At 36.6% G+C, this 22841-nt stretch overlaps 2 protein-coding genes and 1 long non-coding RNA gene across 14 annotated transcripts in view; 1 reads left to right on the forward strand and 2 right to left on the reverse strand.

Annotated features, from left to right (window-relative positions):
* ALDH18A1 (aldehyde dehydrogenase 18 family member A1) overlaps positions 1-5235 on the reverse strand; it is a 30383-nt gene extending 25148 nt beyond the window's left edge. For 4 of the 11 annotated variants that reach the window (XM_025164469.2, XM_025164466.2, XM_025164468.2 and 1 more), the window contains exons 1-2: positions 4584-4920; positions 4274-4382 (exon numbers count right to left, since the gene is read on the reverse strand). In XM_025164469.2, the coding sequence (XP_025020237.1) occupies positions 4274-4304 (31 nt within the window). In that variant the 5' untranslated portion in view covers positions 4305-4382; positions 4584-4920. The other 7 variants (XM_025164472.2, XM_088132579.1, XM_025164464.2 and 4 more) reach the window with 6 other exon arrangements.
* Positions 5236-5388: 153 nt separating this feature from the next.
* Positions 5389-10445, forward strand: LOC148213576 (uncharacterized). The gene is made up of 3 exons (XR_015794498.1): positions 5389-5528; positions 5876-5995; positions 10316-10445. It is a non-coding gene; the product is annotated as an uncharacterized LOC148213576 (long non-coding RNA).
* Positions 7780-22816, reverse strand: TCTN3 (tectonic family member 3). 2 transcript variants are annotated; one of them, XM_015887486.3, is made up of 14 exons: positions 22604-22816; positions 22316-22454; positions 21355-21476; positions 20127-20257; positions 19727-19835; positions 18264-18382; positions 16891-16926; positions 16457-16531; positions 16217-16342; positions 14664-14759; positions 13620-13717; positions 13098-13263; positions 12597-12722; positions 7780-11128 (listed from the first exon to the last, which is right to left on the reverse strand). In XM_015887486.3, the coding sequence occupies exons 1-14, from the start codon at positions 22785-22787 to the stop codon at positions 10904-10906; spliced, it is 1752 nt and encodes a 583-aa protein (XP_015742972.3). In that variant the 5' UTR covers positions 22788-22816; the 3' UTR covers positions 7780-10903. The 2 variants fall into 2 exon arrangements, with proteins under 2 accessions (XP_015742972.3, XP_025020241.2); XM_025164473.2 differs by lacking the exons at positions 16217-16342; positions 16457-16531.
* Positions 22817-22841: the final 25 nt, after the last annotated feature.

The following is a 22841-nucleotide window of genomic DNA, read 5'->3' on the forward strand; positions in this document are numbered from 1 at the left end:
AGAATCTTTTCAGCATTTTCTCAAATTTTTAATGAAAAGTCCAGAACTTTTTGCTAGCTAGGAAGCAGAACTTAGCCAACCTGAAAACTGAACAGGGCCAGACCTGGTAAGTAGTTGGAGGGGAGATGAAGAAATACCAGAGTTGAACTGGGGAATTCAGGAAGGTAATAGCAAACCACTTCTTGTGTTGCTGAGATAATTACAGACATGTCCATGAAGCCATCAGCTTACTGAGCTTGACTTGGAGACTCTCCATCAGAACTTTTGTCTTGACTTGCTGGCTATGTCACAACATGTCCCCTTCCCTTGTTATTAATCTCACACTATGCCTCCTCATGAAACTACAGAAGATCCCTCCAAAGCTCCCACCTGAAGATGGAAAATACAGCAGAGATTTGTAACCTTGGCTATAGATGATCAAAGGGCTCAAAACACATCATCAGCACAGTATTGAAACATTCCTCAGTTTTCTTCACCCTGGGAATCATACCCAGCAAAGGCAATGACACACCTACCCCATTGAGTGTGAACATGGACATCTACACTTATTAGCAATATTATCACTATTACAAATATTCTATTTCACAGACTCTTCTTGACTTTTGTATCTGCATATACTCACCTAAATATAATGAAATTGAGACAATTATTTGTCCTATCTGCAGAATGTTTTCTGGACTGTGGAGTCAAATTTTGTTCCAAGTTATAGTCAGCCAATTTGCAAAGCATGACTACCATTGATGCCTTGTAGCAAGTCTACGTGACCTGCGTAAGTTGATAAATATCTTATCCACAAGGGGACTGGCATAAATCAAACAGGATTTGGGGCTTTATGCTTTCTTACTGAGAACCAGCGAGCCTTATTTTAGTGCAAGGAGGTGTACTGTTCTAGGTAAAGGAAGAAAAGAAGGAAAAAGCACTATCCTAGCTCTGTAGAATAAAATATGGTAGCCAAGTATAAAATTGACTGGGGAACAAAAGACGTATCTTTCAACTGCATGTTGCTTTCTCAGAGCACTTATGCAGATGAATATATATAAAAAAAAATTTTCAGGTTCTATAGCTCTCTTCCACTGGTCGAAAGTATGGATAGCTGTGCCCTCAGCATTGGAAGCAATTTTGACAGAAGTCACAATGCATAACCTAAAAACATACAGTTTACCCTTCAGAGGGGCCAGGAAACTTGCTTCCACTCAATACGGTCTTACAGCATTCAATAATTTATTCCGAGCAGTACAGAGGGTTGCCTCCAGATGCAATAATAAACTTTGGCTCATCAATACAGGAATATAACTAAAATCTCTGTGCTTCTACTCTTTTGCAAGAAAGTCCTGGAAGCTTTGATTCTGGTTTTGGTTAACAATAGTTAAACATTATAACTAAAGACTGACAAATTGTGGTTTATGTAGTTGGCTTCATTTGGTACCCCAAAACATATGAAGGTTCAGCCATAATACTAATCTATGATTAACTGAACCTGAAAGCAAAAGATCAAAATCTGTTTATTGCTATAAAGAATAAAATGACAATGTACAAGCCCCAAACTTACCTAGCTCATGCCCATAGTAACCATCAACCATAATTTATATTTAAATTCATCCAAATTTATTATAGTTCTTCTGCAACACTTAAATATCTACAGATACTATTACTACATAGCGCTGTAGAATGTGCATACAACTGTCCAATCTCAACATTACAATATTATTGTGACTGTATTCTGCTATGTTGTTTTATATCTCATCCAATGAAAGTAGATAGAAAAGGAAAACTGATAAACCTGATTCCCTCCTCCCCTGCCATTTCAATTTTCATCTTGCAGAATTCTAGTCCCCCACTGCTACTACACCATCTTTAAAAATATACATTATTTTACTGGAAGAGAAGAGATCCCAGATTCTTTAATCAGAGCAAATAAATCATAAAAAGTAAAGTGCATAAGCTGATAAAATTATTTCATGCACAAGTATTTTTTTTTCAAAATTTGCTGCACAATACACTAATTACATACCTTAAAATGTATTTTCAAGCTAAATTATATGAAACCTAGGTAAGTACACCCACCACTTAATAAATACAGGAGACAAAAATTAATCTGATATCAAAACAGGACCTACCTGTATGGCACTAGCTTATTTCTCTTTGGAAAAATTCTAGTGCAGGACTTAGCAGGTTATAACAAATCCAGCTTGTCTTGTCTGGCAATCTGTGGTAGCCTGTGCCCAACATTTCAGAGGAAAAATACTGCTGCCCCCGCCCCACTAATTACATGTGGATCCAATTAAGTAGCATAAAGCAAGAGGAAAATTCCAGTTCAAAGGCAGGAATAAACAAAGGAAGCAAAATAAGATGTAATTGCTATCATTTAAAAATTGGCTGCATTTAGAATAGGGTTCAGGAGTGTGTAGCTGTCCAGATGTGGCTAAACTACCAGAATTTCTCACCATTATAACATGATCACCAAGACTGCTGGGAGTAATAATCCAGCAACGCTTGAAGTTCCACAAATTTCCCACCTCTGGTAGAAGATGGTAGAAATGTGATTAGTTATTTTTCCAAAAAAATTGTTACATGGCAGCAGTTCATACTTGCATTATTTTCTCTGTTCAACATCTGCTTGGTGGCTCCAACTGGAAAATCCCTCACTTTGGAATTCTCATCTGGTACTAAAACTGATACATCTGATAAACTTTGGTCTAGTTCACAAAATTGTTATGGTACCACAGTTTCCCTCCCCACCTTTTTTGTTATTCTTTTTGAAGAAAATAACAAATGTCCTGGATGCACCCATAATGTATTTATATATCATACAGCCACATTCCTACACAGCTTGTACTTCTGTTTTAACACGTCCAAGACTGACCACAGAAATGCAGGAAATAATTTGAGATTTTATTTTTGTTCAAATGCCTATTTATATGAGCTTAAAACCAGTCTATACCTAATTATTTCAATATATGGTGATAAAGCCATAGGTCCTCTTCCTTGGCAGCATTAATTTTAATTAATAAGAAACTGACAGGGGCAAAGCATATTTCCTTCTAGTGTCTTTATTTACAAAAATGTCTCATTCCCTATGTAAATTCTATATGCATTCTTAGAAAATAAACACACCATACTTTCCTTGAAAGTATGCCAGGTGCCTGGAAATAGGGCAAAGGTAAAATGGGATTATGGGTGGGCAGGAAACATTACGGGGAGGCAACAGCATCACACTTCCATAGAAACTATTTGATAATAGGTGTGCCTTCCATCACACTCTGTGAGAATGCCAACTATGTATTCTTAAATATTCAAACAGCCCTGGTTCAAAAAGGTTTCCTACTTTGAATTATGAAAGCAAATTTGTATAACTACACTGCTACAGAACAAGATGACAAACTGTCAATCTGCTCCCACTATGTAAGATCCCATACTTGAGCCATGTAATCTGGAAATATACATCTTTTTTTCTCAAACAGCCAGGATATGAAACAGATACATCCTTTCCCCCCCCCTTCCCTTTGTTAAATAGCAACCTCTGCCCCTATAATCCAAAAGGCAACACAATATATGAAAAAAACAAGAAACAAAAGATTACAGAAACAGATCTGTGTATATAAGCTTTAGATAGAAGCTTTTTAGATAGGTCTCTAGTATTGCATCCAACTGAATGGCAAAGAACAGTGAATGAACAATGTCTAATCTTAAGACCGGTTCTGCTTAGAGAATGATGTACAATATCTGCTTTGTTTAAAAAATAAGAAACCAACATGGTCAAGCAAACTCACAACTTGAAAGAAAATGGGAGGGAAGGAGGAAGAAACTCCCCTTCTAACACTCCTCTATTAAGTGGGAGCTCAGACTCATCCAAAGGTAGGATGCTTTTATAACATCTGCTACCTCATTTATATTAACAGGGCACCAGCACAAACACGTCCCTTCATGATAAAAGTTTAATAAATGTTTTCTATCCAGAATTAGACTTTGCTTTTTTTAATAGTATTTCTGAAATCTACCTGTTCACAAAGACCTTATCTCAAGTTCTGGAAAGTCTAGCATAAGTTTTATCAAGCCAAAAAGCGAATTAAAATGAGTTTATGACAGGATTCTACAGCCTTCTCATATGGAAAATATATTGTGCTTAATTTTTCTATAAGATTAAAATTGCTTTGCACAAACATTCTTTTTGACATGAAATACTGCATGTGAAATGAATTGTTAAAAATATTATTTTATTATACCATCGCTGCATTATCCTACTACAAGGAGAGTGCACAAATCTCCAACCAACCTTCTCCAATCTGATGTCCTAAAGATGCCATGAACGTCTTCAACTCCTAGCCTTGCTAATTATCCAATGCATCCAAAGGGCACTAGACTGAGGAAGGCTGCACTAAAAACTTGGTGTGAAAAAATGATAGTAGCAGTTAGTAATACTCGTAAGAAATGATTCAGGCCAGTAAATGAATTCACTAGTAGCGCCTCCCCTCTCTTTAAAAGATTATAGAGAGCTCTCTTGTATTGCATCCACAGTCACTAACAAGGCTTGATACCCAGTGCCCATAAACATGCAATTCAGAGGTGGGAAGAAGTACAGTAACCTGTAGTTGTGTTGAGAGTGAATCTCCAAGAATTACCAGACAGCCGTCGGCCACAGCGACTTGGGGATTCTGGTTTCGAGAGAATGGATGGCCTCAGACTGGGAAAAGGATATTGATGGAAGCATTCAGAATCAAAAGAATGCCTCTTCCCCCCCACTCCCGCTAGAAACAGAGGCTATGTTGACCCTCGCGCGTCTCCAGCGAAGGATGGGGCAACGCTCTACTCGAAGCAGAGGCCGAGATCCCAGCCCCGCGGATGGTCGGTGGAGGAGCAGCAGCAGAGCACCGCCCAGCGCAAGAATGGCGCGACCGAACCCCAACCGAGCTCAGCCCGCTCTCCCCCATCACTTACGAACGCTCGAAGCAGCAGCCGAAGCCACGCGACGCGCTCAGCCCAGCGAATCCGCCGGGCAGGAGTGATTGTCAGCGGAGGGACTTCCGGCCGACAGCCCGCCCCTTCAAGCCCCACCCTCTAGATTGATTGCCTCGTGGCATTCCTTTTCCTCTTGCTCCTCTGCAGTGTTTTACCTTCTTTCTGAGTAACGCGTATAATGCATTCTTCTGTTTCTTCACTCCTTTGCCCACTCTAGTGAATCGTGAGATAAAGGCAGCTTCATTGTTTCTATTGATTAACGGAAGGTCCAAGTAGTTGTTAATTTTCGTTGAAAGAGCCGCTGTTGGTGATGATTCTCATCCTGGGCATCCTCACAACGGCTCGATGAAGTGCGCCACTTCTAGGACAAACCTAAGTATCCTTCCCATTTTACAGACCGGAAAACGGGGAGGAAGAGAGAGTAGGGGACCGTCAGTGTGTCCGTTCTGAGTAAGGACTGTCTACGCAGGAACGAGCAGCAATCTTGCTTGCTTTAGCCTACTGGACCAGAAAGCAAAATTATTCTCAAATCGCCCAGGGTTCGTTTTAGCAAGCTGTAGGCCTGACAGACTGTGAGTAGTAGTTGATAATATAATCACATCATTAACTTTCTATTATTGCTAATAGATTTAAATCATTTTGCACTAGTTTGGAGAACTGTGGCAGCCCAAACTTTTTTTTTAATATAATTTTATTGAAAGTTTTAAAAACGAATAAAAATTAAAATGCAAAAAGAAAACTAGAAAAGAAGGAAAAATAGAAAAGAAAAAAGATACAAAGAAGTGGCTTCTGAGCTTTACAGCAGATATAAGTACAGTTAAAGATTTACCTCTTTCTCTAAGTATCTTATGAGTCTCTTCTTTCTATAATCTATTTTAGCTAATCCTCATCATAAACTCATTTTTTATGTTTTATGCAGAAAGTCCATAAGGAGTTTCCAGTCAGCAATAAACGTAAATACCGTCATCTCTAATCAAACAGGTCAATTTGGCTGTCTCAGCAAGTTCCATCATCTTCACCAACCATTCCCCCAGTATAGGTATTGCCAAATCTTTCCATCTTTGTGTGTACAATAATCTCACTGCAGTTATCATATATAAAAACAAAATTCCATGACTTTTTCCCAACTGCTTATCCATCAGTTCCAAGAGGAAAAGTTCTGGTCTCAGCTGTATATTTATCTTTAAATCCTCTGAATCAGTGTATGTATGCATTTGAACCCAAACTCTTAGCTTTTCTGCATGACTTTGAAACAATTGTGTACAAATGATGAACATGTAATTGCTAAAATGTATGAACTTTTATTGAAATCTGAAACAGAAGAACAAGTGAAAGAATGTATGATAAAATAAGCTAAAAAATTAAAATATACAGATGAAAGTGGGAAAATATATGGTTGAAAGGACTGAAATTTACACTATGTTATAATCTTAAAGAGAAATTTTATAAAATGATGTACTGTTGATATATGATCCCAGAAAAATTATCTAGAATGTATAAAGGTACTTCAAATCTATGTTGGAAATGTGAACAAGAAGGGTCATTTTATCATGCTTGATGGACATGCAAAAAAGCTAAAAGATTTTGGGTTCAAATGCATATACTGATTCAGAGGATTTTAAAAATTAATATACAACTGAGACCAGAACTTTTCCTCTTGGAACTGTGGATTGGCTTGGGGCTACATATAATCCTGTGATCATAGATTGTGTATTATTACAGTTTCCCACAAACCCTTTTTAAAGCAATTGACTGAATCTGTCTTAGTATTTAAAAACTTTGTTCTGTTCACTGCCATTCCACTTTGCTCAGCACAGATCAGTCATGCAGTTGAGTGTAAAGCTTAAAAAAACATTCAGTGCCTCTCTATCTCTTTCACAAAACTAAGACTTTGCGCTTACATCAGAAACAGTGTTATTTCAAAGCAAATGAAGGGGCAGTCCCTGTTAAATAGAAACTGTCTGGACTGGAAGTATATAGTATGCAATGACCACCCAGAAGACAAAGTGACAAGTTGGTTCTACCAAGTATTAATATGTTATCTTGTTGCTCCATCAGAATATTGGTTTACTTTTAGACAAAAGGAAGTCAAGCATTCAAGATTATTCTGAGACATGGGGCAGGTCAGGAAACAGCCTGTACTCAGTAGTTACCCATTTGGGAGTTGGCCTCCTGCTTAAACAACTAAAGTCAACAAAGGTGGACTTTGTTATTGTATGCTCTTATACAGCTAAAGCCCAGTGAGAGAAATGCATTCTACCATTAGGAATCACATGCTCTTTAATAGCTAGTTCTCAAATATGAGAACCATACCTATAAACAATATAGTTAAGGTGCACTGGACATAACACAGCTAGGGCTGCATTCTTAAGAATAATGATTTAGAACTAAATCTATTGAAACAGGACTTCTGATAAAACATGACTAGGGATTTTTGCACCAAATGAGCCAAATGTACTTGAAAGTCTGCTCCAGGAAACAATAATTCAGAATGCATAAAATGGGTTCTTAGAGTTGAATGCATGACAGAGATGAAGAGGAATGTGACAAAATCTGTGATCACGTCCTCTTACTATTCCAGTATGGCTACTCCACACTTTTGCTAAATGTGAGAAGACTGCCTCTTGCTACAATAAATGTTGATGGAGGAATATACTGTACTAAGGAAAAACCGTACACCTAGAAGGGAGTGCACACACCAGCATTAATGCTATTAAGTTAGCAAAATATACCAAACTAAATTTTATAAACATAAAAAAAAGGAATGACTTCGCACAAAAGTAATCATTTTGAGAGTTGTGACAGAAAGGCAGCATAGTTTTTAAAAAAATACTTTAATTAAAATACTTACAAACAGTGCAGACCAAGTAACAAATTATTTTCATCAGTACCAATTAATCAAATCATCCTAAACTGAAATTTCAATCCAATTTTGTTTTTAAAAATCACTTTCTAAAATCTAAAATAATTGGTAAGATACAGGTTAAAATTCCAATCCAGCTTAGAATTTTTGAAGATATTGAAAGTGTTGTAATAAAGATTGATTTGTTTTATTGCTTTCATTACATAACGTTTTTTAAAAAAACCTGTATTGCCATGTTATCAGATATGTAATTTGGTGATATAAATCTTGAGCCACAATGCACACCCACTACACCTGAGAGGGAACTAACTCTGGGTGCTGTGCTGAGCATCCCAAGAAAACATAGGAAAAACATATTTAAGTAGGAAAAATAATTTTTAACAGCACAGAATTCTACCAATTCACATAATTAGTTGTGAAATTTCACTTCTCACTTCCATATCTCAGAATAAAGTTGATACATGCTGAAATAATGTATCTCCTATTTTATAACCTTTCTAATGATGGTACACAGTGATATTTTATTTATTTTGATTTTCCTTATTGGAAGCTCATAGCAGCTTAGCCTTACAGAGAGATATACATACAAAAGGGTTAAATCTTTCTTAGCTTTAATAATGAAATAACATTCTGTACTCTTGATCCATTCTTTGACACACATTACACAGGATTTAAAAGACTGGATATGAAAAAGCAGTTAAAACACACTAAATATGATTATGCAGATAGGCCTCAATATCTTTGCAACAAGGTAGAACCTTTCACACAAAGTATCCCAAAAGATTGGATTTTACATTAGATGTAGACTACACACATTATTTATAGTATGCTCAATTATGTTTTATCAAAGAAATAGCCAGTGCATACATGCTCAAGAGAAACTGCTTTAGTTTCTTACCATCAGGAAAAGCAGGCTATTGGGTATAAACTTCTGTTGCATTTGAACAATATGCTAAGCCTGTGAGTTACACTATGGATTATAAACTGCAATGGGTAAGCCAAAGCAAACATACCACATGTCTTAGAGTGTTGTGAACTAGAGCATCATATTCAGTGTAATGTGGTTTGTTTGGGCTTACTATGAAAAAGCAAGCATGTATGAACACAACTGCTGAGAACAAGTACCCCAGCAATACTTCTGCTATAACCCCATGTGTCTTGAAAACAGATGCCAGGCATTTGGCCAAGCACTACTGTATCACATTCCAACTGGAAAGTCATAAATTGCTAGCTCTCCTATTTGGACTCTGAAACTAATTTTTCATACAATGTCCTTATTTTAGAGTTGACAAGGTAGAAGGTCACTGTATTTGTCTACTATAGGACTAAAAGAGATTCTGAAATGGTAGCTGGAGGTTTGAAAAGTATTCTCTTTCCAGCTGATCATCATGGATATGTTATGAACTTTTTCAAGTAAAAAAGCTGAACAATATGTATATCAGAATAGATAACTAAGATACAAGACAGAAAAAATATAATGCTAAATCCAACTTTCTTTGAGCACATTTCTGTACGTGCATCAGGAGCTTCTTTTCCCCTACAACCCTGAAATCTGTTCCAGTTCATATTTCTTTTCATCAAAACAGGCTTGGTGTGGGGAGGTGATTCAATATCTATTCTGCTGTATATGCATGTTTTGATAAGACCAATAACAGTTTAAAATGCTTGTTATTTTATTCATTCCTCTTGTGAAATTAGCTCAAACCTAGTTTTTATTATATTAAAGAGTCTGTAGAATTCTGAAATCTACCTAAAGCTAAATAATTTGAATGTAGGACTGCATTTCTGAGTTAGTCCATGATAATATTCCTTGTTTCTCAAAGATATCATTCATTTGTTAAGGGTGGTTCTAATGTAACAGTGATTTGATAGCAAATAGATTTAAAGACATATATGGTTTAAAATATTAAAGAATGGCTAGCATTCTTGTGTATGGCTGAGAAATGCTAACAATCATTCATAAGAATTCAATTAGTCCAACTGCTTGAGCAAAGGGAAATTCAAAGCATGAAAGAAAGCATGCTGGAATTTTTATTACTGCATGAAACTACAATAATCAGTGACAATTTGTCATATCCACTGTGTGCCACCATTGCAAAGCTTATATTTGTATTATATTTGTAATACATGAGAGTGGAAATGTTCATAGTTTACAACACTCATAAAATTCCCAGTTCTTACCAAATACTTACTGTATATTAATATATTAATGTAGTATGCATTAAATAACTTCAATTTAAAGAGTGATTCTGGTATTAAGGCAGCTATATTTTCTTATATTATAGCTTTAGTTATCATGTCTCAGGTTCACTCTTTTAGGAAGGACTGGAACATCCTATGAGCGAAGAACTAGTATTATAAACAGTCACAACAACAACAGCATGAACATTATTTAATTGAAAGAAGATTAGCTTTTAAATAATACCTATGAAGGTAAGTATTTGTGTTAATTACTGAGTTTTAATTTATCAAATGTCTCAATCATACTCCTAACAGGAAAAGAAAGGCATACTGAAAATTACAGGATTCTTCATACTTTGATATAGTTCATTCATCTTGAAAAAGATACTAAGATTCCATGATTAAGGAAAATTTTTCTTGAAGTCTAAAGATGCCTGGTTTCAAGCTAAAGCACCTTTATGCAGGAGAAGAAAGACAAGGGGTTGCACAGATGACAGGAATTCAGAAGCTTCAGAACACGAAAAGAACCTCTGCCATTATCACTTTGGAACCTGTCTCTTACATTCCCCAGGCTGATAGCAGACCTGTCACAAAAGCCCATCCATAAACGAAACAGATATAGCAATTACTTATGGAACAATTGCTTGCAGCTGTCATCAGGGGGTAAATGTTAAATGGCATACATATGATCAACTTGTTATGGTCTACTGGTTTTTCAACATGTCCACATAATCTATGCAACCTTTGAGACTGGTTGAAAAACATCTCAATCATCTGACACATAGATGTTGCAGTGGTCTTTCCTTTAGGAAGTTAGTCTCTTAAACACTCTCATCACGCAACCATTTTTGATTCTGTGTTACGCAAAATGCTACTCTTTTTCTGTATTAGAAGGATGTATCTTCAGCTCACAAATATTCCATAAAGCATTAAAGACATCAGCAAAGTACCCAATACGTTGCATGAACTACTCACTCCATTCAATGCCATTTTAAAAGGGAAGAAAAAATCAAATGGAAATTTCCTATAAAATTCAGGTTGACCACGTGGTGACTCTGGCCATTTGGTAACATCTGTGAAGGTAACTATACTTGTCAAAGACAACATGTTCATATATATACCCAGAGACTGAAAGAAAAAACAATATAGAACATTATTTAGTTGTTATCTTATATCCAGTGTCTTGAGGAAAGAGTGTAGAGAAATGGATAGGAACAAAATGTAGGATAAAACTGTTCCATTTCTTACTGAGAAATAATTATTATTAGTTATAATTCAAGACTATTGTTTGTTTCCTTCAGCTTAAAAGGAATAGAACATTTAAGAGAAGACCATTTATTGAAGGATTTGGAATATAAAAAAGTAGCCGTGTGTCACAAATATTATTTCTGCTGCCTAGACAGGATATTTTATAACACAGGAATTGGTATAAAAATGGTAAATCTTTCTAGAATTCTTATCATTACCTTCTCCACCACATAAGCAAAAACAGAAGCAGAAGTAAAGTACACAGAACCTAGAGACCATCTAGATTCTAGACTTTCTGACTTCCCAGGACTTTGTCTCCAAGGGCCTTTAGGTTGCTTCCCTCATAAGTCATTAAGTAGCAACAGATAACTCTACCCTACATAAGAAATTAGACTTTAAAAAATACAATGTTCTGCCAAAAGAGCAGGTTCACTTAGACCCTATAGATACAGAACTATTTCCAATAATATAATTTCTAACCTTCTGAACTGGATTTCACCAATGATACCCTATGGTGTTCTATTTAGGCACAAAGCCAGCTTGGTTACTTTGGGCAAAGGAAGGAAGAAGGAAATGGCAAGCCGCTTCTAAAAATCCTGCCAAGAAAACTGCAGGGACTTGTCCAGACAGTTGCCAGGAGTCAAAAATGACTTGAAGGCACAACAGTTTTATTTAATACTTATTGTAAATATTAGAACCTCTGTCATTATTATCATAATTTTCCTCCCTTAAGGCACAAATGAAATTTAATAGGCACTTCAGACCCTCAGCACTTCTAATCTTCCATACATAAGCTGTAGTAAGTCCTGAATTCATACATGTACATGCTTGTCATCTTATTACTTCTCCTTTGATGAAATAAAGCATCCTTTAGTTTTAAAACCAGAATTCCCTGTAATGTCTGAATTAAGATAATCTGATTAGTGTAAATGCTAATTCATGAACAAATCAAGATAATCTGTTACAGATGGGTTTGAACTACTTGATTTAACTAGAGCTTAGAGTGAGAGAAATTTTCAGGTTTTGATGTAAGAAGGAATTCTGGTTCAAATTCAAGAGTGAACCTTTTTGGTTACCAGTTCTAGCACATAAAGTCACATGAACCCAAATGTTCTTATGTCTTATGTATGAAACACTGAACTAGATTTTGCATTAGCTCAAAACTACCCAAATAAAATGAGAAAACCTTAAGACACTGAGTTCATGCAACATGTTAAGCCATAATGCAGTTTGTTTCATTTTGTTTAACATAATATGTGAACTCAGCCCATTTTTACTTATTCAACAAACTGTGGTTAAAAATCATGGTTTAGCATGACTTTTGAATTCAGTATTATCTGTAACTAACCTTCAGAGGCCTGCAGAGATAGTAATACCGTGCACCCAATACTTGAGCTTGTGGATTAGATAAGAGGCCCATATTAGCCCATATCACCTGAATCTCCAGGAAAACAGGAATCATACAATGCCCATCCTAGAAAGAAAAAGAGAATTTAGGTAACAGGAACCCTAATACTTCCTGTTGACTAGCAATAGTAAGATCAGAATTACTGCAATATTTACGTTCGAGTACAAAGCATAATTCACAATACTGCAAAGGGATACAGAATGTTCTGTCATCTCCATCTCTCTATTCATGGGAAGAACAAAATAATGTACAGCAGGGACAATGGGTCCAGCAAAAAAGTTCTTTGTGAGTACAAAACTGCAAATGTGCAGCGATTGTGACAAATCACAATATGTCTAGTTGGATATAGTTGAAAAAATAGGATAGATCAAGTTTTGGGACTCATGACAAAACTTATATTAGGAAACCATATATGGAGCTGGATGCTATTTTTCACATTACCTGCAGCTTACACCTCTGGGTAAAAATGCTGGTCCACTCCCCTGGATGGCTTGGATCAGCATTGCCAGTTATGGCCAAATGCCCTGTGCTGAGTCCTCCTTCAAAGGCTTGGTAAAACAGCTCCTGCAAGTGGCTGCAGTTTGTTTCCTCAGGTCTGAAGGGTATACTGGAAAAGACCAGGCAATCATATGTCAGTTGAACTTAATTTCCATATAGAGATATAGAAAAAGATATTAAACACTATAACAATTGTTCCTATTAACACGGTGAGAAAGAACTACATGGAAAAATTAGCTAAGTTATGAAGAAAGGACAGCATGAAGATGCAGTCCTTTTAGAACTGGAATCTCAGAAAGTAATTATCTGGAATTTTTGCAGAAATATTTATAAATCAGTCCTGCAATGAACGTGCAGTATCTGATGGAGACAACACTTCTTAGCAAAATTCTTCACGTGCCAAAACAGATACATCTGAAACCTGGATAAGAAGAGCAAAAATATAAGAGACTATATAAAATGTACCTGAATTGGCAGCCTGTCCTTACATTCTCCCCAAATTGTACTGTAAATCTCTCAGTTGCTGAGCACTGGCCATTAGCTTGGTTTTGTAAAATGGTTACCTGAGAAAAGGGAGTGTTATGAAACTAAACGAGAATAGTGGAGTCACAAAAAAAATTCAGACTGGTACTGGCACCACATATAACTTTTTCCTATTCTTATTTCTAAAAGCATGGCATGAACGTATTTTGAATATTTTATCAATAGCTGTATAGTAAAGCAGGCTGTTTAAGCTTTAAAAAATGATGAACCCAGTGCTTGCAAGTTTGGCTCAACCAGTAAAAGAAGTCCAGAATTCTTTGTGAAGAATTCTTTGTAATTCTTTTGGCAAACCCTCATTTAGAGAAAGTTTTACAGTAGTAAGTTAGCTATCAGGAATTCCTCTCTTTCTATAGTATTTGCTGCTTATATAAGACAAAGAAATAGGAAAGATTGGCAGCTGATCAGACCGGTCACAGTACAAGCAACTATTGTATTCATAAAGTTGTTTCTTGACATTAAAACCCCTCACTGGTTGATATCAGTATTGCAATAATGTGCTCTCCTATGAGCCTACTATGTGTATTTTGCACATATTTAGATTTTAACTGAATTGTCAAGTTATACTGTTTGCATGTATTGCTATTTGATCTAGTAGTGTACAATTTCTCTCACTCCAGTAAAACCATGTTTACAAAACTGCCAACTGAGGATATCGCTTTTAGATTAAACAGTGTATTGCAGGTAACTCTGCTGGCTTCAGATAATAAGGAACGAAATTATAAGCAAGTAGGTAATAGTAGACTCTTAGTAGCAGTTGTGGGTAAAAATGGGATATAGCTTCTTAACCTGGTTCCCAAAAGGTGTTATTTTCATACAACTATGCTCTAATTTCAAGAACAGTAGGAAAGGGAAACTTCTCTATATTGTGCTCTTGGATTATAATAGCTTTCCAACAGACAATCATCTAAAGCTTATACCAACATCCACTGGCAAACATATAACTGAATATAGAGCAAGAAAGGATACGTGTTGCTGGATCCCATTATATAAAGCTCTTAGTGGTGCTCCTATGATATAGCCAGGATTTCCACTTCTTCGTTTAGTGAAAGAAGGTCTTCTGCTCTGTAAGAAACATAAAAATGGCAGGGGTGGGGTGGTGAGAGAATGTTACGTTTAGCAGCCAAAGAAATGGGCCTGAACTTTCTCAGGTCAGAGCCAAGTATGCCCACATTTCTATGTTATCTAGTACTCCTTTAAACGTGGCCAGCAGGTGGCAGTATCTGATTGACCTTGTCTATGTTTGTTAGTACAGTACTCAGATAGGAGACTATTATGGAATCCTGTACCAGGAAAATCGGGTAGACTGGGAAATTGAAAAATATCCTGGAAAAATGCAATAGCAAACTACTTTTGTACTGTGGCAAGAACATTGCCTGTAGCTGTGTCTGTGAAGATACCATTTGTAAAGAAGACTTTACCTTTTTTTTTTAAGTAAAAAACACATCAAACCAACTGGAATACCACACAAAATGGATTGTAGGCAGCTCAGAAATTATCAGAGAGGTTAATAAACCAAGAGTGAAACAATACAATATTTCATAAGATATCACTTGGACATCCATGGATGAAAGATATCCACATGGAAATGACAGAAAATTGGGAAAAAGCAAATATTCACTTTATGTTTAAATACTGAGAAGAAAAGAAGGATCTGCCCGGAAATGCATACTTCTGTATGCAATAGTGGTCAGATTTTAGGCACATCTGAGTTTCATACCAACCAAATATATTTTTAGCATTTTTTAGGTTTACCTGCTTTTCAATTTATATATTTAAAGTATTTTATCCTGTAACAGTATTATAAAACTTTATTAAAATATTCTAATGTGTTCTTCTTTCAAGGCTCTCTAGGCTAGTGATAGACAATAAAATACATTATAATACTTGAAACAAATCATAAATCAGCATAATAATGAAAACATATGAAAAGCATATAGACAACAAACTAAACACATCTCTTTAAATGAAATGTGAATTGCAAAAACTCATGCATTTGAGCAACATGTAGATTGTCAATTTTCTTTCCTAGTGATAACCAGCCAGATAGCAATGTTTCCAGAACAATGGATTCTTTCACCCTTCAATATCAGCAAAGTTATTTAAAACTGCCTGCTATTCTACTTCAAAATAGCATCCTTTCCTAGCTGCCATATTAATCTGCATTACAGTGCTACAGTGCAATGTCATATATAAAAAAGTTTTCTTGTTTAAGAAACCTGAAACTCTGGTGGAGCAGAGAAGAATCTAGACTTCTACACCACCCTTACAGTAATTCTTCCACAACACATATCTTTCTGCAACCACATAAAGCCAAGAAATTGATATGGAACCATGCCCACAAGCTTGCTTGGTGCTACAGCTCATTTTATCTTATTTATACAGCATCAAAACTGTTGAGGTGCACAACAGATACTAACCCAGAAACTCTTGCCACTGGGATAAGTGCAATAGAAAGTTTAGTTGTATAGCTTGGCCCCAGCATTCACAAGCTAAAGATGTTTGCTAGAATAAGTACTGACCCCAAAATGCAGAGAAAAACGTTGCTGTAATGTGACTCCTGGATTTCCTGATATACTGACCACTTTGAACTCAATGTAAACCTTTTGGATTCCATGGATCCCATTAAACTCCACCTCATAATTCACCTAGAAGCATATCAAATAGATCAGTGAAAAACAAGATATGCTCACGGATAAGCTTTAGCTTACTTCCACACTTTTCCATTATGGACAAAAGCAACTGTTGAAGTAGCAAAATACCTCAGAAACAACGTTGTGGCATGTACTGCCATTCAGCCAAGGAGCTGCAGGCTCAGAATGTGGGATGATGTGGATCTAGCAATGACGAAAATATATACTCAATTTTTAAAAAATGTTTTATGTTCACTTCACGTGATCCATTCACAACCACTCAGACCAGAGAATTTTGCCATTTTTAAAATTACTCCAAATATATTTGCACAATAACTCCCCTGTTTGCTTATCTTCTGAACTACTGAATCCTTTGATCTCATCATCAAGTCATGGCCAAGCATAAATAATCCAGTATCATTCCAAACCTAATTTCTTAATATATAGCTAGAACCCTACTTCCTTTCCCAGGCAACATTAGCCCAAATAATTCCATGTTATTTCAAGGTGGGATTTCCTTAATTTGGAAATGGAAAGAGTAGTAACAGTCAATATAATTTTACCTGTAAAAGTTGAAAATCACTAAAACTGACTGGGACCTGAAAAAGAAAACAAAACCAAAACCATAGATGCCTCTTTTCACCATAAATCCATGCAGTTCACAAATGTGAGATCTTAGTTTTCTTTACAGCCTAATCTTCCTCATAATGTTCTCTCATTTTAGTGGGAATGGAGGATTTGTTAGGAATAGCCAGGTTTTTCTGTAAGGGTATAGATCTAACAATATCCCTCTCCCCAGAACTCTTTCAAGTGATCTCTGAGGATCAAGTTATTCTGTGGATTAGTCATGCATGAACAATTATTTCTTATCAGAAGTTTCACTACAGGAGCTGTTGGGCTTATTTTCTACTTTCTTCAGTGCACGGAATAATTAATATCCATGCTTAGGAAGTCACAAGATGAAATTCATTTAGAGAGTAATAACAACATTTAGTTCTTCTTTATTAAAAACCTGACAACAAGAATCATGAGCACTCCAAGAAAGTAAAATAGAGAGATAATAGTTAAAATAACATTAAGCAAGTTTTGATCCTACATACCAGTTTCTAAGTTCTAAGCCTTCTATTTATATATAATCTTACTCCCTAAGAGCACAAATGTAGAGAAAGGGCGAAGATGGATGTGACATTCTTGATGTTAGGCCTCTGTGTACGTCCATTTTCTATTTTACTTGCATTTATATATCTTTTTACTAGGCATTAATTACAAAGAAGTTCTGCACACAAACATACCCATAAAATATCTTCAGAAGATTTAACTACAAATCTACTTCAGGAGGCCCGCCCATAATGCTTCCAAAGGGCTTCGCCCACAGAGCTCCTGGCTTAAGCTGTTAACGTGGAAATCTCCCCACAGATTCCTGACTTTAACAAGGGAAACACCCTACTTATCTTTAGAAAAGCCCCATGTCTAAGTTAGGACTCTACCCTTAGCTGTTAGTTATCACAGAACTTCACAGGTTCTGTTGATAATACAAACATTTGTTGCAGCTAATTGTATTAGCACCTCTTTTCCTAGAATACTAACATTTAATATTAGTTGATATAATTATATTTTACAATAATCCCCTGACATTTTTACAGGACTTGAATTGCTGCCAGTAGCAGGCCAATAGATAATATTAGTATTTTCCCCAAAATTTCTGAGTTTCTGCAGAAGAAAGTAATCACCAAATCTTCCTCCTCCTCCTCCTCCTCCTCCTCCTCCTCCTCAGATGCTTAAAAAGTAGAGGCTTGCTTTTACTAATAAATATACATAAGAATCCACTGGAGTTGGCTGGCCAATACATTAAAATAAACAAATAAAATAAGAATAATAAATAAGATTACACCTCAATAGCAAAATAATAGGCCTATTGGTAGGTCAGATTTCACACCTGCAATACACTGAAGTTATGATAATATGAAGTTGCATCCAATGCAGGGTCAGAGGTACAACTGCTCCTCAGGTCAGTAAGGATCCTAATACAGCTGGTGGTTTTACTTTCCAGGAAACCTAAGAAATGAACACACTATAAGAGGTGAAGAAAAACAGACAAACAGCAAATGTCAACTTAGGAGTTCAAAAATGCAGTTAACATTTGCCATGTGTGTGTTTAACAATATAATCAGGCAAACTCCATAATCTTATTTTTTGACAATGCTGACTTTACAGTACATCTTTTATAAGTTTCACAGACTGAGCTCTGTACTTCAGAGACTGTGCCTACATTGCAATATGAGGCTTGTCACTTGATAGAGAATTATAACAATAAAAAAAAAGACCATCAAACCTTTTAGTCTTAAAATATGCATATCAGTCTGCATATCTTGCCTTCTTGAAGAAGCCCTTGCCTGGCTAAGCTTCTATTTTTCTTCCAGAATCTGATACTGCATCTGGAATTGTGCTGTTGTTGTTATTATTATTACTATTATTAGAAATGTCTTTCTATGCTGGGCTACTGTTTAAGGAACCATGTTCCTACTTGTCTCTGCTTCTCTACAATGACAGCAGTATTCAAGAATGACAATTAATAATGCCCTACAGACTTTGAAAGTTGATTCAGGAGTTTAGCTCTGACTACCATTTAGTTTTCCACCAGTCAGTACAGTGGTGGCAATACAGGAAAGCAGACTGCATTTCTTTCCAAAAATGTTAGGCTGTTCGCGTCCTGGGATGCATATGGACTAGACCTGTACAACACACTTGACTTGATTAATATGTAGTTGGCTAGCATATAGCTCAGCATGTTATGTGAACCCAGCCATGGCCTCACAATTAAGATCATTATGTACCATATACTACTTCTCTCTTCTAAATTTGCTCACCCATCCATTTACCAGGAATCAAATAATATATTTATTTTTGCTATCAATTGGGCAGGAAGTAAGAAGCCCAATATGGTGGTTTCTAGAAACAATACAGGCAGTCCTTGCTTGACAATGGTAATTGGGACCAGCAACTCCGTCACTAAGCGATGCAGTTGTAAAGTGTGATGTCACATGACCACACCAACTTAACAACAGCAGTTGCGGCAGTTCCAACTGTGGTCATTAAACGAATCCCACATAAGTGTTAAGTGTGACATCACATGGTCACTATTTGTGACCTCCTGCCAGCTTCCCCAATGATTTGCTTGTCAGAAGCTGGCAGTGAAGGTCGCAAATGGCAATCACTTGACAGCGGAACACTGCAACCATTGTAACTATGAGCCAGTTGCCAAAAGGACTGGTCAAAGCCGTCATGACTTTGAACAGTCGCTGAACAATTAGTCGTAAACAGAGGACTATCTGTAATCAGCTACCAAACCCAGATAAACTTTGTGAACTGTTAGAATTTTGCTAAAATCTCAATGCTCACCAGCAGGATTCTCATCAGTGCAAACCTGGCTAGCTCCCATGCCCACAGGCTGCTTAAGCACACTTAGTGTAGATGATGCAGCAAAGTAAATCTGAATTGGGTCCCCCACCTGAAATGGAAGCAGAAGAGTTGCAAAAGACTAATTCCTAGCATAGCCCTTATAGAAAAAGAACTTAACCATCAGATAGACTCTTTAAAGCAAGCTAACATTTTTCATTTATTTCACAAGGTTGGATGTTTAAATAAGCTTACATTGCAAGATACTAGGCAAGTCTCATCTTGTTGGGAAAAGGAGAAAGGCTAAAATTTAAGCAGGAAAATCTAAATTTGGCCTGCTTCAGAATTGCTAGCACTTGCCGCTAAAAATATCTAAAAAAAAAACAGCCAAGAACCAACTCACTTGATAAAAGGCAGATGGAGAAGACCAAACTTGTTCCAGAGGGATGAATGATGACCCTCCATATTGTGCTGAAAGTACTGGAAAATTTACTTCTGTCACCATCTGTGGCACTTGTAAATAGTTCAGTGTGGCTAAAAATAGAAATGTGGGAGAGAAGCACAACAGTAACATCACAGTGTTAAAATGACATCCCACATTGCAAATGCAATAAATGTAATTCCCTCTCTCTCTATTTTTTCAAGCCCTGTTATAAGACGTGGTACTTTTTAAAAGCTCTTTCCCATTCTTTCTCAGAGGCCTTGTATATAACTTCTCTGTATATAACTTCCTTGGTTGTCCATCTCACTGGTTTAGGCCAGAAGCATTTGTGCATCTGTGCAAAAATAGAGTCATGGAAGATATTTTGGGAAGAAGGTATAAACAGATTATATTTTTCAAGTCAAAGATCACCTGCACTTTAGCAAAATGGCAAATACACACAGTAACAAAATTATGATCTGGTAACAGACAAAATGGCTATAATTCTATGGTTCAGAGTCAAGCCACTTTGATAGCAGGATGTAATTGGCTATGAATTTCTGCAGTCAAATACTGATGATAGCACCTTTCAGATATTTTTTGTCTATAGTTCTCTTAAGCTCCAGATAGAATTCTGAATGATCTGTGATAATAAGTACAATAGTTGGAAACATCCAGAGTATCAGTTGTCTATCTCTAATAGAAAACAGATCCTTTTTATGGTGGCTTTCAAAAATTAACTATAAAACCATAGTATTATGTGTACAAATTTTCCTAGATGAGTTATTAATGGAATAGGAATCAGCAAAATTATTCCTAAGAAAAGCAAGTGCATTATACTATATACTACTTATATTATAATACTATACTATTTATACATTTAAATTAAGATATTCTTCTAATACTCTGTGTTTATTTTTATGGAAGAGGAGATAGTAAAACAATGTCCAACTGTTAGAATATTGTCTATCAGAAAAACAGAGAGAAAAGGAAAGTGTTTAGAAAAATCGATACCATAATAACAAATGAAAAATGCATCCATTTCACAAGGTTTGAAAATGAAACTACATAAACAAAACCCACTATATTGTCCTATTATCTTCAGAAAATAAGCATTAATTATGGTTTGTATATCTATTCCTAAGATTAGATTCAGAAAACAGCTGCAATCAAAGAGTATAATTTGTTGTAGAGAAAAAGCCAACCTTACAATCATTTAACTGTACACAGAAGAGTAATACACATCCATCAGGACCTGGAAGGACTTCAGTATGGAAGGGAGTGTTATTTCGGAAAATGAGGGACTTTTCCAAACATACCCGACTCACAACTCTAAGGAAAAATACAAATACAGAAAACTATCTTAAAGAATATTATTCAAGCAAACTCAAATTAATAATATATACCACACAATGACTTTCAAAACACACAGCTAAATTCAAGAGTTACTTAGTTTTTGGTAAACGACAAAACTTAACATTAAAAGCAGATAAAGAGCTGCAGCTCCCATTCCAAAATTGTGCTATTTTTTTTTAACAATCACAAAAACAAATATGTGGGCAACATATTTTCTAGATACGTACATACGTACGTACATACATACATATATATATGTGTGTGCTGCCTGACTCTGAGCAGTTCACAATATAATATACAATAGAAACAATACAGAACAAAATGGGATCCAGTCATTCTGTACAAAAACTTAGACAAAAACACATCTAACAAGAGGCTCCATTCATATTAACCCAAGGCCTGGAAGGACAACCAGGTCTTTAAGATCTTACAAAATGCCAACAGGGTGGGAGCCACATGGATTTCAGAGGAGATCTCATTCCAGGGGGCAGGTGCCACCACAAAGAAGGCACACTTCCTGGATCCCAATAGATGGCATTGTTTAATCAAAGAAACCCAGCATGGGTTCTGGCCAGGCAGCAACCATGGGAGACATGTGGTCTCTCAAACAACCTGGCCCTATGCCATGTGGAGTTTTATAGGTGATGGCGGGCACCTTGAATTGCACCTGGAAGCACCAGTGCAGCTCACAAGGCAGATGTGTCACACAGACATACCAAGGCTGTCCATGCCATTGCATTCTGGACCAGTTGAAGCTTCTGGTCTTGGTAGGATGTCTAGAAACCTAAAAAAAATCTCCAAAGCTGCCATCTCACCTGGTACTGCCTGGAAGACAGAAAGAGAAGGGGCACCCAGGCGCACCCAGGTTGCATTCTGAACCACAATGTGAATCACAGCAGCAATTGAGGTCGCAGAAGCCTGGATGCAGGTCACAGGGGCAGTCTGACAAAGCATCTGTGAGGGAAAGAAGCAGCATGAGCGAAGATTTTAAAAACAAAGCAAAAAATCAGAACAAAAAAAGTCGATGATAAAGGGGATGATTCGCTTGAAGGGGAAGAGGAGTGTACGCCTCTGAGTCATAGCCCAGACTCTCCCCCGCTCACCAACACGGGGTCCAAGACCCTCTTCTGTTTGCACGTCGGAAGTTCCGCTGGGAGGCGTCCCGGTGAGGGGCGTTTCCTCCGTGGAGAAGTTTTCTGCTTTTAGAGTGACATTGTCAGTCTCGGACTCCCACCACAACTCCGACAGCAAGAGCAGGAATGAGAATAAGAGCCTCCTCGCTGCCATAATAGACGCATCTCTGCGTTGCTTAGAGACTGGAGTCGCAAGGATATGACGTTG

Source organism: Python bivittatus, unplaced genomic scaffold (assembly GCF_059951505.1).
Source record: "Python bivittatus isolate LINGU-HERP-01145 unplaced genomic scaffold, Pbiv_v1 ctg000980_np1212, whole genome shotgun sequence".
Classification (NCBI taxonomy): domain Eukaryota; kingdom Metazoa; phylum Chordata; class Lepidosauria; order Squamata; family Pythonidae; genus Python; species Python bivittatus.

Excerpts from the sequence above, each read along its gene's own strand:
- TCTN3 (XM_015887486.3), bottom strand. The coding sequence starts at position 22,787 with ATGGCAGCGAGGAGGCTCTTATTCTCATTCCTGCTCTTGCTGTCGGAG. Across the intron at positions 16,532-16,890 it reads GTGATTTTCAACTTTTACAG|ATCCACATCATCCCACATTC; the intron begins GTAAAATTATAT and ends CGTCATTGCTAG. Across the intron at positions 12,723-13,097 it reads CCCAGAGGTGTAAGCTGCAG|GATGGGCATTGTATGATTCC; the intron begins GTAATGTGAAAA and ends TTTTCTTTCTAG.